Source organism: Penicillium lagena, assembly GCF_028827675.1.
Source record: "Penicillium lagena strain IBT 129212 chromosome Unknown utg000006l_segment0_segment0, whole genome shotgun sequence".
NCBI lineage: Eukaryota > Fungi > Ascomycota > Eurotiomycetes > Eurotiales > Aspergillaceae > Penicillium > Penicillium lagena.
Genome location: NW_026623227.1, coordinates 1,457,171 through 1,471,939, shown reverse-complemented (window position 1 = coordinate 1,471,939; position 14,769 = coordinate 1,457,171). Strand labels below are relative to the sequence as shown.

At 52.5% G+C, this 14,769-nt stretch overlaps 2 protein-coding genes across 2 annotated transcripts; one reads left to right on the top strand and one right to left on the bottom strand.

Annotated features, from left to right (window-relative positions):
* Positions 1-263: 263 nt before the first annotated feature.
* Positions 264-8,554, bottom strand: N7510_008726 (putative translational activator; the record flags this gene model as incomplete). The annotated part of the gene is made up of 5 exons (XM_056980651.1): positions 264-821; positions 875-1,016; positions 1,072-1,153; positions 1,207-1,362; positions 1,417-8,554. The coding sequence occupies 5 exons, from the start codon at positions 8,552-8,554 to the stop codon at positions 264-266; spliced, it is 8,076 nt and encodes a 2,691-aa protein (XP_056830860.1).
* Positions 8,555-8,789: 235 nt separating this feature from the next.
* On the top strand, positions 8,790-13,595 carry N7510_008725 (putative ATP dependent RNA helicase; the record flags this gene model as incomplete). The annotated part of the gene is made up of 10 exons (XM_056980650.1): positions 8,790-9,555; positions 9,608-10,133; positions 10,157-11,164; positions 11,217-11,935; positions 11,990-12,047; positions 12,095-12,236; positions 12,288-12,672; positions 12,722-12,935; positions 12,988-13,318; positions 13,386-13,595. 10 exons carry the CDS (start codon positions 8,790-8,792, stop codon positions 13,593-13,595), a joined length of 4,359 nt encoding a protein of 1,452 aa, XP_056830859.1.
* Between the last annotated feature and the right edge of the window lie 1,174 nt (positions 13,596-14,769).

Genomic DNA, 14,769 nt, shown 5'->3' with positions numbered 1-14,769 from the left:
GGTGTTCGTTTAGCCAATATGAGGTTTAATCACGTGGTAATATCACATGACCAGGGAAGACCTAGAGCGGAGACCTTAGACTACTATCCTGATAACTATACCAAGAGAAAAGGGTCATATAGATCTAGTCAATCACATTCAATCATGGACATGCAATACTATAACGGACTTTTGTACTGAAAAAAGACACCAAGGGGATATCTGTAGATAAATGCACCTTGGACGCTGAAACAATTCAAACAGAAAAACAAAAGATATCATTATCAATCATCCGCAAATGCATCTTCACCCAAGTCCACCTTGCCAATACTCCACACCTCCTTCTCATCGTCCACTTCATCATTCGACAGTCCCAATCCACCCCCGCCACCTTCAGCCTCGCGACGCTCTCGAGCCTGCGTCGCAAGACGCATAGCAACGCGCTTGAAGTAATCAGACATGCTACGTTTCGGGCCGGGCGGAAGCGAAGCACCCGGTCCGGCCATGTACTTGTCGAACACCTCGCTGTCAGAATCGACCACGGAGAAGATAGCGAGGAAGGCTGCTTCCGCGGCCAGTTTGACAGGAATGACGAGGTCGCGGACGCTGGCGAAGATGGGTGGTGCGAGGAGAGCCAGATGAGGACGGGCCATCTCCGGGTGAAGGCGGCTGACGGTCCGGAGGACGACCAGGGTCAACCGGCGGGTGTCGACTGGGCTGCCAGGCTGGATGGCGGGTGCCAGCGCTTCGAAGATGGCCTTGTTGGTCTCGAAGCTGTGGCTGCCCTCACTGGACAACAGGAACTTTCCGGCAGCGAGAACGCTGTTATCGGACACGAAGGGCTATTTTCTTGGTGTAAGCAGATATTTGTTTTGACATGAAAGAGTCCACTTACGTCTTTGTGTGCGATACCTTGACAGATGATCGAGGGCGTCTCAGAGGCAAAATGCTCCATCAGAGTGGCAGGAGATTCTGCCAGGAGGGCATTGAGCCCAAGTACGGACGCATGAGTAAAGATCCCAGTAAGAGCACGGTTTCTATAGGCAAATATGTTAGTATCTTCCTGAAATTAAGAAATCCAGGAATGCATACTTGATCAATGGAACCGCAGAGGCGGCTGGCAGGACCTTAACGAGCGCACCAAGTAGCCGGGCATTGGTAATGGCGACAGCATCTTCAAGGAACGCGTTAGCCGATTGCAAACCATGCCCAAAATCAAAAGCTTACCAGTTTGATCACTAGAGTCATCGTCAATAAGAGCGAGAATGGAATTTCTGGATGCTTCGCTCATGTTGGCGCCGGCCTTGCTAACAACTTCCTGAAGCGCCTTCATCATGGCATTCTTCACGCCGAAGTCTGTTGTCTTAGACCCAGCGATAAGTTCTACAGACTAGTTAGCAACCATGCACAACTTCTTTCTTGGCTTTCAAAACCTACCAGCAATGAGCGGATCCACTCTGGGCGTGAGCGTAATCAGAATCCCAAGACCCTTGGCAGCGCGGTTGCGCAGCGTCTCGCTCGATGAATCGGCCAGACCACGAGCGAAAGTGCGCTGAAGCTGAGGCAGGAAGGGCTTCACGGCCAACGGAATCTTCTCTAGCAGCTTGTTGAGTGTGAAGAAGATGGCACACTTGATGTCGACGGATCGTTCCGACACCACACGAATCAGCGGACCCGTGATCTGAGTGACGAAAGGCTTCAACGAGTCCGAGCCAGTGCGGTCGATGATGTCGGCAATTGCAAGAGCGGACTGGGTACGCTGCTCGACATTGCCATTGAGAAGACCTTGCAAGAAGATTGGGAGAACGGCCATGATGCCCTTGGGCAGGCTGAAGCCTGGCAGATCCGCACCAGGCACACCGACCTGCCGCAGCATTTGTCGTGTGGGAATGGCTAGGACTTCCATCTCTTCCTTGCGCATCTGAGAGGTCAACTCGCGCAGAGCGGTCCAAGCTGCCTTGACGACGTCCTTGTCATAGTCGGCGAAGGAAATCAACAGAACGCGAATCAGGTCTGGGTGGTACCGCGAGAAGTCGATGTCGGCATCCGAGAAGAACTTGGCCAGGTGGAGGGCTGCTTGAGCGCGGCGGCGGTGATCATCGTGCTTCAGAAGGGTGATCATTACGTTCATGGCGACGTTCAGGCCATCGTACTCATCCACGGACACTAGGACAGTATCGAAGGCATTGTTGAGTTCCGAGCGAAGGTCCTCGTCGGTTGTGGAGATGATACTATCCATAAGAGAGTTGAGGATCGTCGACAACCTTCTCGTCATGGCACCACCCGCCACCTCGGCCAGGGATGCGAGGGCCCTGGCATTGAAAGCCGAAATAGGCGGCGTAAGCAGTGTGGGAATAAGGTTGGGAAGAATGATGTTGGCACGAGTTTGTTCCGTGAGGAGTGTGAGCAGAGCAGACAAGGCCTGTTCGGCATCCTCGTCGTTTCGCAGCAAGTGGAGAAGGTGAGGCAACACCTGGTCCACAGCCCTCTTGCCCAGAATCTGTTGCAGGGAGTCGAACGCTTCGGCAGCTGCTTCACGAACATCCTCGTCGGTATCGACAAGGGCCACGCGCACAGTAGAGATAAGAATCTTCTCGTAATCCTCTAGAGCATCGGGGGACGCGGAGGTGATGAGCTCCCGCAGAGCAATACAGATACCCTGCTTGACATCCACGTCAGGAGATGACTGGAGACCCTCCTCAAGCAATGGCAGCAGGCTAGAAAGGACGGACTCTCCAGCCTTCTTGATGAGATCGCCAAGAGCATTGCTGGCAATAACCTTCTGCTCCATATTCGACGATCCCAGACGACGAATGAGAAGCTGGGAAAGCGTTGGTACCATCTCCTTGAGCGTTCTCGGGGAGGCAACAAGCGCCTTCCAGACAGCCATTGCTGCACTCCTGACCATACCCGAAGTATCACAGCGGCAAATGAACAGGGCCGAAAGAACCTTGTCCCTGCGCTCTTCGCCGAGAACCTCGAGCAGAGACTGGCCAGCCTGATGGGCTTCCTCTTCTTCCTCCTCTGCGTCCGCCTTGGCAGTGATACCGGTAAGACTGAAGAGGAGATCGCCAACTAGCTCGACGGAACTCAGACGGATACGGTAGCTGTCATCCGCAAGACCACGCTCCAATTCGGGAAGCAGGAGGTCAATCGCCTTGGTAGCAAAGTTCTTGACCAGCAGACGACCGGCCCGCAGGGCAGTCTCACGAATCGACTCAATATCATCCGCAAGGCCAGCAAGAATTGGTGGAATGATCTTGCTGAGATAGTTGGCGAAGCTGTTACCAAAGCAAGCGGGCAAGAAGATGAAGAGGGTCATGAAGCCTTCGCGAACAGCAGCCTTGGAGCTGGAAACGTTCTGGAGGATGGTAGGCAGCGTCTCCTCGAGTCTGGTCGTACCCAAGCCCGCGAGCACCTCCGAAAGAGCCTGGGCAGATCCGAGTCGATCGCCGGCGCCAGTATCCGACTTGAGAGTCGACATGAGGTTGGGAATAAGGTCCGGCAGAGCATCCTCTCCGAGTTTCTCGATGAGCGAACCCAGTGCTTTGGAAGCGGTGGCGCGAGTGGTGGGAACCGGATCCACGATAGCCAAGTTCAGACCAGCCACAATAATGGGCAGATGCGCGATAAGATCCTTGCGCTCCGTAAGATGGGCCAAGCTGCCAATTATCTGCGCTGACTTGCGCTTGGTTGCTGAACGATCACTAAGACCACGCTCGAGAATGCGGACAACAAGAGCGAGTGAGGGAGCATCGAGATAGTGGACGAAAGAGACCTTGATGAGACAGTCCAATGCCTCGTCCGTGTATTTGGTAGGGTCGCTCAGAGCCTTTAGAAGCACGTTCACTAAGCTCTTGACTTCTGGGTTGCTGATAACTTCACCGAAGCGTTGGAGACTGCGGTTCGCCGCGTTGCGGACCTCCTTGTGAGTGTCGTTGAGAACGATAGTCAGAGGGGGAATGATATCCGGCAGACTGGCTGCAAGCTGTTGAGGGTCAAGGTAGGCCATGGCTCCAAGCAAGTCGCACGCTCCCTTCTGACTCCGCCACTGCGTATCATCCAAGCCGTCGAGCAACGTCGGGAGAATCTTCTTCACACCGTAAGAGCTGAGATTCTGGAAGCAAGCCTTCGAAGCATCCAGACAAGCATCTCGGACATCGATGCTAGGGTCACCGAAGCCCGCGAGGAGCTGAGGAACGATCTGGATCACATAGGGCTCAAAAGTCCGGCCAAGCACTGTGGCTAGGAGTTCAAATGCCAACAGAGCACCTTGTCGTTGATGTGGCTCCTTCCTATTTTCAATGGCCTCCTTGAGAAGACTCATAATGCGGAACTCACGTAAAGTTGAGATACCCTTTCCACTTACAATTCCTGCCAGACCATAGGCTGCACCGCGTTGAGTAGCATAGTTCTTGACGCCAAGAAGCTCGTCTAGCATCTCTTGGACATAATCTGCTGTCTTAGGACCAGACAGCCTAATCAGCGGCGGCAGACATTCGGAGACTGCAGATTGCACTGTTTCAGAGGGCGTGGGTAGTGTAGCGAGAAGCTTCTTGATAACGGCCTGCAAGCGAGGATCTTCGGCCTTCAGATGCCTTGCCAAAGATCCATACAGAACAACAACAGCCTCGTTGAGCAGATCCGAGCTTTGGGTTGCCTTGTCAGAGGTTTCCAAAGTCGTCTCCAGAAGCTTCATCAGCTCCTCAACCTTTTGCTGGCCTCGAAGGGCAATGACAGATTTTCCACTCTCGGCCATCTGGGCCCGCACGGAAGAATTCCTGTCGACCAGAGGACCTCTTTCAATCAAGAACTGCAGGAAAGAAGTGATCTGCTCGCCATCAAACAGGGTTGTCATGGCATTGAAAGCCAGAGCGATACCACTGCGACTCTCCCATTGGTCAGCGGTGTCCATCTTTTTCGGCATCCCGTAGGCGTCCTTCTCGGGGGCCATCGGCTTGATTTTCTCTGCGTATTTTGCCTGCAACTCTGACAAGATTCCGGCAAACTTGCTCTTGTCGAATTCAATTGCATGGGCCAAGGCACGAGCGGCAGATCCTCGAAGTTGGGAATCCGAAGAGTCTAGGTATTTTATGATTTTAGCAAAGGAGGTATCGTCGACTTCCAGGGCGTTTTCTTCCCAGATGGCTTCTGCAATTTCGGCATTTTCTTCAACAGGGTCGTGGCAGCCAAGCCAGATGTGTTCGGAGAAGTCGAGATCGGTCAGATCAATCTCAGCTTCGATGACTTGGAGCGCAGACGTCCGTACGGAGGCATTGGAAACAATGGTGCCTTGCAGGAGGGTGTCGAGTTCTTCGTCGGTGATGTTTGGCGACACGCATCTGCAGAAATCGAACAAGGTATCCTTGATCATCTTGTAGTGCTGGGTGTATCGTTGCATGGCCGAAATAAGCTGCCGAAGAGCCTCAACTCGGGGAAGTCGGGCATCAGTGAAGGAGCCTGAGTGAAAGGACATGAATTCGATGGCAAGAAGGATTTGTTCTCCCTCTTCTTCTCCCTTGACCTCTTCGATACCGTTCTGGCCAATGACGAGGAAGATCAACGGAAGGACGTAGGCTAGAGACGCAGTGTCGAGCGGGCGTTGTTCGGATGCAAAGCGCAATCGATACAAGATTCTTGTTACAAGCTCCCCAAGATTCTCTGTCTCCATAACAGGCGGAAGGTTGGTGTTTCCGATTGCGCGCAGGGTTGCCACGCCCACGAAGGGTCGAAGAGTCCCCAGGCGCGGTGTCAGACGATCGGCACAAACAATAAATGCTCGGGATACAACATCCCCAACAAAAAGACCCGCGCCAGCCCGGGCAAGGCCGAGGAGGCAAGTAACAGCAGCATTGATCCAACCCTCGGCATCATTGGCAGGACCCGTTGCAAGACCTCGAATGAGGCCGGCTCCTCGTTCAATCCGTTTGACTTCTTGCAACACTTCTTGCCGGATTTTGGTCTCCTTGGCAAGTTGCGCATTAACCTTGGACTGTTCGTCTGCGGTGAGTTTCTTCTGCTTCTGTCCCTTCTTCTCGGCCAGCTGTGCTCTGAGTTCCTCCTCCCATTTGAGGGTGTCGTAGTCCTTGGTGTTCTTGTCAAAGGTAGGCTGTTTCGATTTTGAGCTCAGGACGTCGACAAAAGCAGTTCCTTCAGGCGTGCGGGCAATGGCGGCGTCGACGGCCGTGAACTTGGAGAGGCGAGTAGCATCTAGATCGTCCTTGATTTGATCAACAAGACGCGGGATCATCACATCAGGGGCCACGAATGCCAAATCCGAAGCCGCACTCCAGACAGCCAGGTCGACTTGCGGGACGGCTGACTGAACGGGATCGGCGTTAACCCGAACCAATTGTTCGATGCATTCTGTGGGATGCAGGCGGACAAGGTTGCCAGGGTCTGTACCCGTGCGCAAGCACAGAGCAATCCAAGAAGTGTTAGGAATCAGCTCTGGCCGACCGAGAACCAGAATTTCGAGAAGTTGGTTCTTGAGCTCAGAAGGAGTTTCGGACCCGTCTCTGGCCGATGGGCAGATAGCCCTCAGAACTTGATGGAGCAGGTGTGCGCTTCCGGGACCAGCAGAGACAGCCGCAGACTCCTTATCTGCGGTTCGGGATGAAAGAATCCAAGCCCAGAGACCATCGATAATCACGCTCCCAATGGATGCCACATCTTTTGAGTGAACTTCAGACAATGTTTCCACGGCCCGACTTCGGAAGCTGGTAGGCATGGAGGGGGCAGTAATGGCGTAGATGAACGACTGAGCCCAGGCAACCTTGGCCGGATCTTCAGCACTTGAGAACTTAGACCCAAAAGTGACAGCAGCCAAGGTCCGGACAAACCATTCCATCTCTGCTTGGGATGTCAATTTAGAGTAGGCTCTGGGGTTCAGAACGAAAGATGGCTTAGGACTCAGTGTCATGGCTTGAGAGACTTTTTCATTCCAAGCAGACTTCTCTGACCCTTCAATATCAGAAACACGCCGAAACAGGGCCAAGAAGATGTATGCTGATGACAATGCTCCGCTTTGCGCCGAGGGTAAGGGATTGGAAACAACCTCGTCATGCAGATCCTTCATCTTTGAGAGAAATTTGGTGACCAGTGGCGCTACCTCTGCGTTTTTCAATTTGGCAACATCGGTAGTCCAAAAAGCCTCTCCCACACTGAGTTGCCAGATCTTTCGAAATGGAATTCGCTTGTCGGAAATGCCCTTCACGACAGCACTAACGACGTCATCGCTGACCTTGACAGTGAATTGGAGCAGAACGGCGAGATGCTTGCTGAAAGCCTTCATCTCCTCCTCAAGAGCAGATTCGTTGGATTCCCGTGAAAAGACCACTCCGAATCCCTGGACAATCTCTTTCGAGACATCCACAGACGAGGGTACAGCCGCAAGGGCTTGGGCATAGCAAACGCGGTGCTCAGGACTGGTAATCTTTTGTGTTTTAAGGGGACCAAGTATTTCACTGGTGATCTTTGGGAGCAAAGATTCGTTCTTACTCCTGGAAAGTAACGACCCAAGCGAGTCAGCGGCTCCTTGCCGGATTGCTAGATTATTCGACTTCATGCTCGCCAAGAGAGGCTTCAAGAGATGAGAATGCAAAATCTCCGCAAGGTCCACCTCTTTCGGCAGCGAGACACAGATAGGCGGGATCACGCCGGTCAATACGACCTCCGGCGCTCTCAGCATGCACTTTTCCATGGGAGGTACCAATTCCGTGGCCACGTCGCTGGATGTAACGAACGATTCAAAGAAATCCGGCAATCCATTAGCGACGTGTGCGGGAACCACCGATTTCGAGTTCAGGATCTCCTTGACGTAGAACGCCAGAATGGCCTTTTTGGATTCCTCCACAACTGGTTTCCTGGCCGGCAGCCGTGCACAAACCCCACAGATGACACCCAGCAGAGGAGCATTCTTGTATCCTGCTTTTGAGTCCGCAGTCAACCGACTGACGGACTGCCGCACAGCATCCTCACCCCACGAGTCGGACGAGAAGACGCTGCGCAGAGCACGTCGCGTGACCCGGAGCGCCGACACTTTCACTGCTGGCTTGGGGGTGTGAGCCAGACAATTCTCCAGAGCCTTGGCCTCCACCACGATCAGGTCGAGGACAATGGCCAACGGCGTCTCTGGGGTCTTGGTGGCCTGCTGTAGGAGAATGCAACCCCATTCCAGCAGGACAAACGCCGAGGAAGCCGCCAGACCCGGCTTGACAGCCTCTGCTTGTAATATCCGTGTGAGGAATTTTAGGTCTTCGGTTGTGTTCGGCGTTCGGAGGAGAGACTGAAGGCATTGTTGAACGGCCTGTCGGGAGGATCGGTCGACGTAGAGAGGATAGGTTTGGAAGAGCAGCTCTAGGATCTCATGACGGGTCTCCAGCGACAATTGGGAATCTGCGACCGGGTGAGTTAGCGAGCAGTCCAACGCTTCCAATGGGGCGGCCACTCGACCATTGCTGTCGCGAATTTCTTGCAGGGCCCGGAGCCTGCGCGAGGTCGAGCTGGAGAACAGCGCGACCTGCAGGGCACTCAGATCCCCGGCCTGGACCTGATCCCATGGAGAGCCATCCATGATCGGGAGGTGGGAGAATTTGAGGTGGGAGGGCAAGGTGAAGGTGAAAGCGGAAGAGGAAAAGAGGGCTGGCACCGCCCGATGTTGTCATGAACTAAGAGTTTTGTGTGGGGAGCAGAAAAGAGTCACCAAGAGTCATTTTGATCACCCCCCGACCCGGTAGGCGTTTTCTCTTTTCCTGGACTGAATTATTATCTGACTCGCCGTGCCCTAGACTGGTGATTGCTGCCTCGTCATGCCGCCAAACAGCCGCAAGAAGAAGAAGCCCGCCTCCAATCCCGCGCGAGGCTTCGCAACGGTCTCGGTCCCCTCCAAACCCAAGCCAGAACCCACCGAAACACCTCCGTCGCCAGCAAGAGATTCGAGAGCTACGCCGGACAACGAGCCCCAACCAGCCCGCGCAGAGGACCGTCCCGCGACTACTAGCGCGCCGGACACGACCGCCTCGTTACAGAACTACACCCCGGAAGAGCTCGAAAAGCACCTGGAGGAAGCAGAGTTCCAGATCCTGGTGGACAAATATGCGGCGAAATGCAAAGGCGACGCGACGCGACAGGCTACCAAGCTGGAGACAGAACGGCGGGTCTTCCGACAGCAAGCGGCGTCGTTGAGTCTGCTCGAATGGCTTCCGACGGAGATGCAAGATAGGATTCTGGAATTAGCAGGGGTTGAAGAGCATGACCAACTACTGTCGAACGGACGAATCGCAGGGACTAAACAAGCTGGCCTTTCAGAAGAGGAGCTATATACGAAGCTCTGGGTCTTGAAGGAGACACTACTGAACCTCGGGTTTCCGGAAAATCGAGTGGAGGGGGCTCTGAAACATATTCTGCTTTATTTCTCCGGCAACTCACCCAGCGCAAGCCGGGATGTGGTCTGGAATCTGGACGAGTCGTTGGAGTGGCTCGCCATGCACAGTGACAAGACGGAGCTGCCATCTTACACCCAGGCAAACACTCGTCCGCAGAAAGACGCGGACAGTGTTATGTCCTGGATGATTGGTAAATTACCGCTTCAGATTGGTCACAAGAACGAGACGCTAACTCCCATCAGACTCGGAGCCGTCACGGTCTACGACTCCTAACGCCTCGCAGAATGAGAGCAAACAAGGCAGATCAAAACCGGACTGGAAAGCATCGAAGGTTGCTCCTCCGATTGCTTATGACTCGGATAGCTCGATTGATCCAGATAGCATGGTCCCTGAGTGGCTAGATCTCCAAACCCGGCTGTATAGTCTTCAGCCTGATCTCTTTGATCGGCCTGGAAAAGGCAAGAAAGCTGGCCGCGGAACAACACCCGGGCATTCAGACGACCCACAAGTGGATAAAATTCAGCGAAAAATTGCAAAGATTGAAGGAGACGTGCTGTTTGAGCGTCGAGAAGCCGAGTATATTTGGAGTCCAAAACTTGACGAGCTTCGAAAAGATGCGGCCTTTATGCGGCGCCCCGTGGAGAAAAAGAAACCAAATCCCCCTTCGATGGAGGCAGCAGACAAATCAGAACCGGCATCAACAAAAGAGTCAGACGCTGATATCTTGCCAGTGGGTGATGAAATGGATGCCGGTCTCCTGGGTGACATGTTTGAGACCGAAACTGATTCAGGATCTATCTTGGGCCTCCCCCTCCTCAGACACAGGCTGCCATCACTCTTCGAGACTTTGGAAAATGGGCGGGCCTGAGTCCTCGCCGTGTTTTGGAAGAAACTTGCAAAGCCAGAGACTCATCAAGCAAGGTTGTTTATCAGGATCTCTCGCCCTCTAACCACATCTACAAGAAGGCAGTTGAGGTGCGGTGGTCGAAACCTCAGGAGATTCCTTTTTCACTTACAGTGGATCTGGTCACGCACAAGTCAAATGCTTTCGCTACGTTTGTGTCCATGGACGCCCTCGCCACGCCGAATGCACAACAGGCGGAAAGCTATGTGTCGACCCTCGCGCTGTTTATCCTCTTTCCGCAGACCTCGAAAGAGGGTAAAGCCTACCTGCGTCTCCCTGCAGTTTGGAGAGATCTGTGGACAGAGTTCTCAACTTTGAAAAAGTTCCAGGAAGACGAGGTTGACAAGAGCACTGTCAAAGACCTCAAGCACCTAATCCAAGAAAATCAAGGCACGTTTGAGGATGACGTCGTGCTGTCCGACAACTTCCGCAAGAGGAACGGAGTCGGGAGTAAACCAGGAAGCCCCGTGAAAGGTCTTGCTCGAGAGAGCTACAAGGCCTCCGAGGAGCAACTGAGAGAGCAATGGACGGTGAAGGCCTCAACACCATCCTTCCAGCGGATGATTGTGGGCCGCATGAACCTTCCAATATGGAGCTTCAAGGACGAGATCCTCAGCACGCTGGATACCCACCGAGCCCTGATCATCTGCAGTGAGACGGGAAGCGGAAAAAGTACGCAAATCCCGTCTTTTATTCTGGAGCATGAGATGCTTCATGGTCGACCGTGCAAGGTTTATGTGACTGAGCCACGACGTATCTCTGCGATCTCGCTGGCTCGACGAGTGAGTGAAGAAATGGGTGAAAGCAAGAATGATGTGGGCACGAACCGGTCTCTCATCGGCTTTGCGGTAAGGTTGGAAAGCAAGGTCAGCCAATCCACGCGATTGGTATATGCGTATGTCTTGTTTCCCTTGTCCGATGCAGAACATTCAACTGACTAGGATTAGAACCACTGGAGTCGTTGTGCGCATGCTGGAGCGGCCCGATGATTTCCAGGATATCACTCACGTTGTTCTGGACGAAGTCCACGAGCGCACAATCGACAGTGATTTTCTTCTCATTGTTCTTCGGAGGCTCATGCAAAAGCGCCCTGACCTGAAGCTCATCCTTATGTCTGCCACCCTAGAGGCTCAGCGGTTCTCGACATATCTTGGTGGTGTGCCGGTTCTTAATATTCCAGGACGAACTTTCCCTGTAGAGATGAAATATCTAGAAGATGCCGTCGAGTTGACAAAGTACCGTCTATCCGAGGACGATCCGAACACTGTCCTCGATGATGACATGGATGAAGTATCTGATGCCGTTGCCGGTGACAACGCGGGAGGGTTACAAGCTACACTCGACGGGTACTCCAAGCAGACCAAGGAGACAGTGCTTAACCTCGATGAATACCGGATGGACTATACCCTGATCAAGAGGCTGCTCCTAAAGATCGCGACTGACCCGGCTATGGCTCACTACAGTAAAGCCATCCTGGTCTTTATGCCTGGCCTGGCGGAGATTCGCCGCATGAATGACGAGATTCTCTCTGAGCCAACCTTCCAAAAAGGATGGATTGTGCATGCGCTACACTCTTCGATTGCGAGCGAAGATCAAGAGAAAGCGTTTGTTGTGCCCCCTGAGGGCACAAGGAAGATTGTCATTGCTACCAACATCGCAGAAACAGGTAAGCCATGGGCTTTCTTTCCGTGAAATACATAACAATGCTTACTGCTATCAGGTATCACTATCCCGGATATTACGGCGGTTGTCGATGCAGGAAAAGAGAAGATGATGCGGTCAGCATCTGCCCGAGTCTGTTTCAGTACTCTGCTAACTTTCGCAGATTCGACGAAAGACGACAGCTCTCCAGGCTCGTCGAGTCATTCATCTCGCGTGCCAACGCCAAACAGCGCCGGGGACGAGCTGGTCGTGTCCAGAATGGCATCTGCTTCCATCTCTTCACTAAATTCCGGCATGATAAGTTGGTAAGTGGAGATTTTTCTACGAGTGTAGTGTGGCTACTAATAGTAATATAGCTTGCGGAACAACAAACCCCAGAGATGCTGCGACTCTCGCTGCAGGATCTGGTGCTGCGAGTCAAAATCTGCAAGCTGGGCGAAGTGGAACAGACACTACTCGAAGCGCTGGACCCGCCACTGCCCAAGAACATTCGACGTGCAATTGATGCTCTGAAGGAAGTGAAAGCTCTTACGAACAATGAGAGTCTGACTTCCCTTGGCATGCAGCTGGCCAAACTGCCGCTTGATGTTTTCTTAGGGAAACTAATCATCCACGGGGCATTTTTCCGATGCTTGGACGCGGCTGTCAGCATCGCTGCCATCCTTTCGTCGAAATCCCCGTTTGTCAATACAATGGGTTCCAACTCGCAGCGTGATGCAGCTCGGGCGTCTTTCCACAAAGGTGGGTTATGGTCTGTTATTTTCGTCTGATGATGGCTGATATCTTTCAGGTGATTCGGATCTTTTAACCGTTTACAACGCCTACTGTGTCTGGAAGCGAACAAGAAGCACACCCGGAATGAGCGAGTTCGCTTTCTGTCGAAAGAATTTCCTAAGTCCACAGACACTGCTGGGCATTGAGGATGTGAAGATGCAGCTGGTCGTTTCTATCGCCGATGCTGGGCTGTTGACTCTAGATGCAACCCAAAAATCGGCGCTTAACCGGTAGGTGGTATTGAACATGCGGTGTTGACTAGTTGCTGATATTCTTATTTAGGGCACGGTCCAGCAACAGACAACGCCAATTCTTCGTCATTCCCGAGGAGTACGACCTCAACAGCAGCAACGACGTGGTGGTCAACTCCGTTGTGGCATGGAGTTTCTACCCAAAGCTTCTGACCCGCGAGGGCAAAGGCTGGCGCAATGTCGCCAACAACCAGTCTGTCACATTGCACCCGACCTCGGTGAACAAGCGAGCAGACTCAGCCGTGAAGTGGCTATCATACTACCACATCATGCAAGCGCGCAACCGCAACCTGAACGCACATGAAACCAGTGCAGTCGATGATTTTGCAATTGCCCTGCTCTGTGGCGACGCTGAATTCAAGGTTCGTGCCCACTTCTTCTTTTTCTTCCGAGTTATGATACTTATCTCATTGTTCCCCCTCTATACAGATGTACGCCGGCGTCATCTCCATCGACTCCAACCGAGTGCGGTTCTCCGTGCGAGACTGGAAGTCAATGCTCGCCCTGAAAATCCTCAACAACCGCCTCCGTGATATTCTATCCGGAACATTCCGCAACCCACACCGGCCCCCGACTTATAAACAGCAGCAGTGGCTTGAGATATGGCAGCAGATTTTTGCACAGGCAGGCAAGAGATAGGTCCTTTCTTGGATCATCTATGTATTTACGCTTTTGGGTTCATTTGGTATGATAGCTTATGATCATGATAGATATGGTGGGATTGGATTAGATTATAGACCAGGACTCTTTCTGCATATTGAATATACCATGTTGATGCCTATAGTCGGCTGGAGAACGAGTCCAAAGAAGCACTCGAACAGCTTTTCGCCTCGTGCAAGGTGAATGAATCTTCCTTGCTCCCATTTCTGGCCTTGCGATGCCCTACCTGCGGCGGGTGCCTGGCAAGTTGGTTCGACCCAACATAGAGATGAAGAAGGGGATGGGCGCGAGTAACAAAGCAGAAAAACCGCCTTCGAAGGCGCCACCCGCAGTGGCATCAATCTGTCGCTCTTGAGAAGCGTGATGAACTTGAGCAGCGCCTGGCAGATCTCGGCGCGAGAATCTTCAAACAGGCAAGGCTAAGACGACCCAACAGTGATCGACGATATCTTCGCCAGCCTAATCTCATAAACTCATGCTTTGTGACACGCTCTCGTGGAATGACTGTTATTTTTGTACCTCAGAATGGCATCCAACGAAGCAAATTCCTACAGGAAACCAAATCTGCCGAAGCCAACTCCTACAAAGTACGTTTGGATCTGATTCAAGCAACACGGATAGATTGTATAGTCGCTATAGAAGCCATCATACCCAGAAAGTTCATGGTCGTTCATTACCATCATATCGTCTCTCCCTTTCTCACGATTCTAAGGAAGGGGTAGGTGCGAGTGAGAAGAGAGAGGGTATCCATCCATGCGCAAGTGCCTTTTCAACCCAGAATTGAAAATAATCAAAAATGAAACCACAAAACACACGAGAAGAAACTGCCGAATAGAAGCGGAAACACTCAACACAAGCAAGACGTACAGAAAAAAGACAGTTGCGCACATGGAATGGAGTTTCGCACACATAGAAAATTCGTCGTAAAAATTCGTCACATCATGGTCGTCAATATTGCGAATGTCAATGGTCGAGGTAGGTCAAGTTATGACTCCCACACATCACACATTGCAGCATGCGGGGGAAAACAAACACGCAAAGAACATAAGCCCGCGCCCTTTCTAGGGAATGGCGAGACAAATAGAGACTTCGTTCCCCATGACATAAAGAAACAGGTAGGTGGATTGTCGGTAACTTCATATCATGGTTCAAA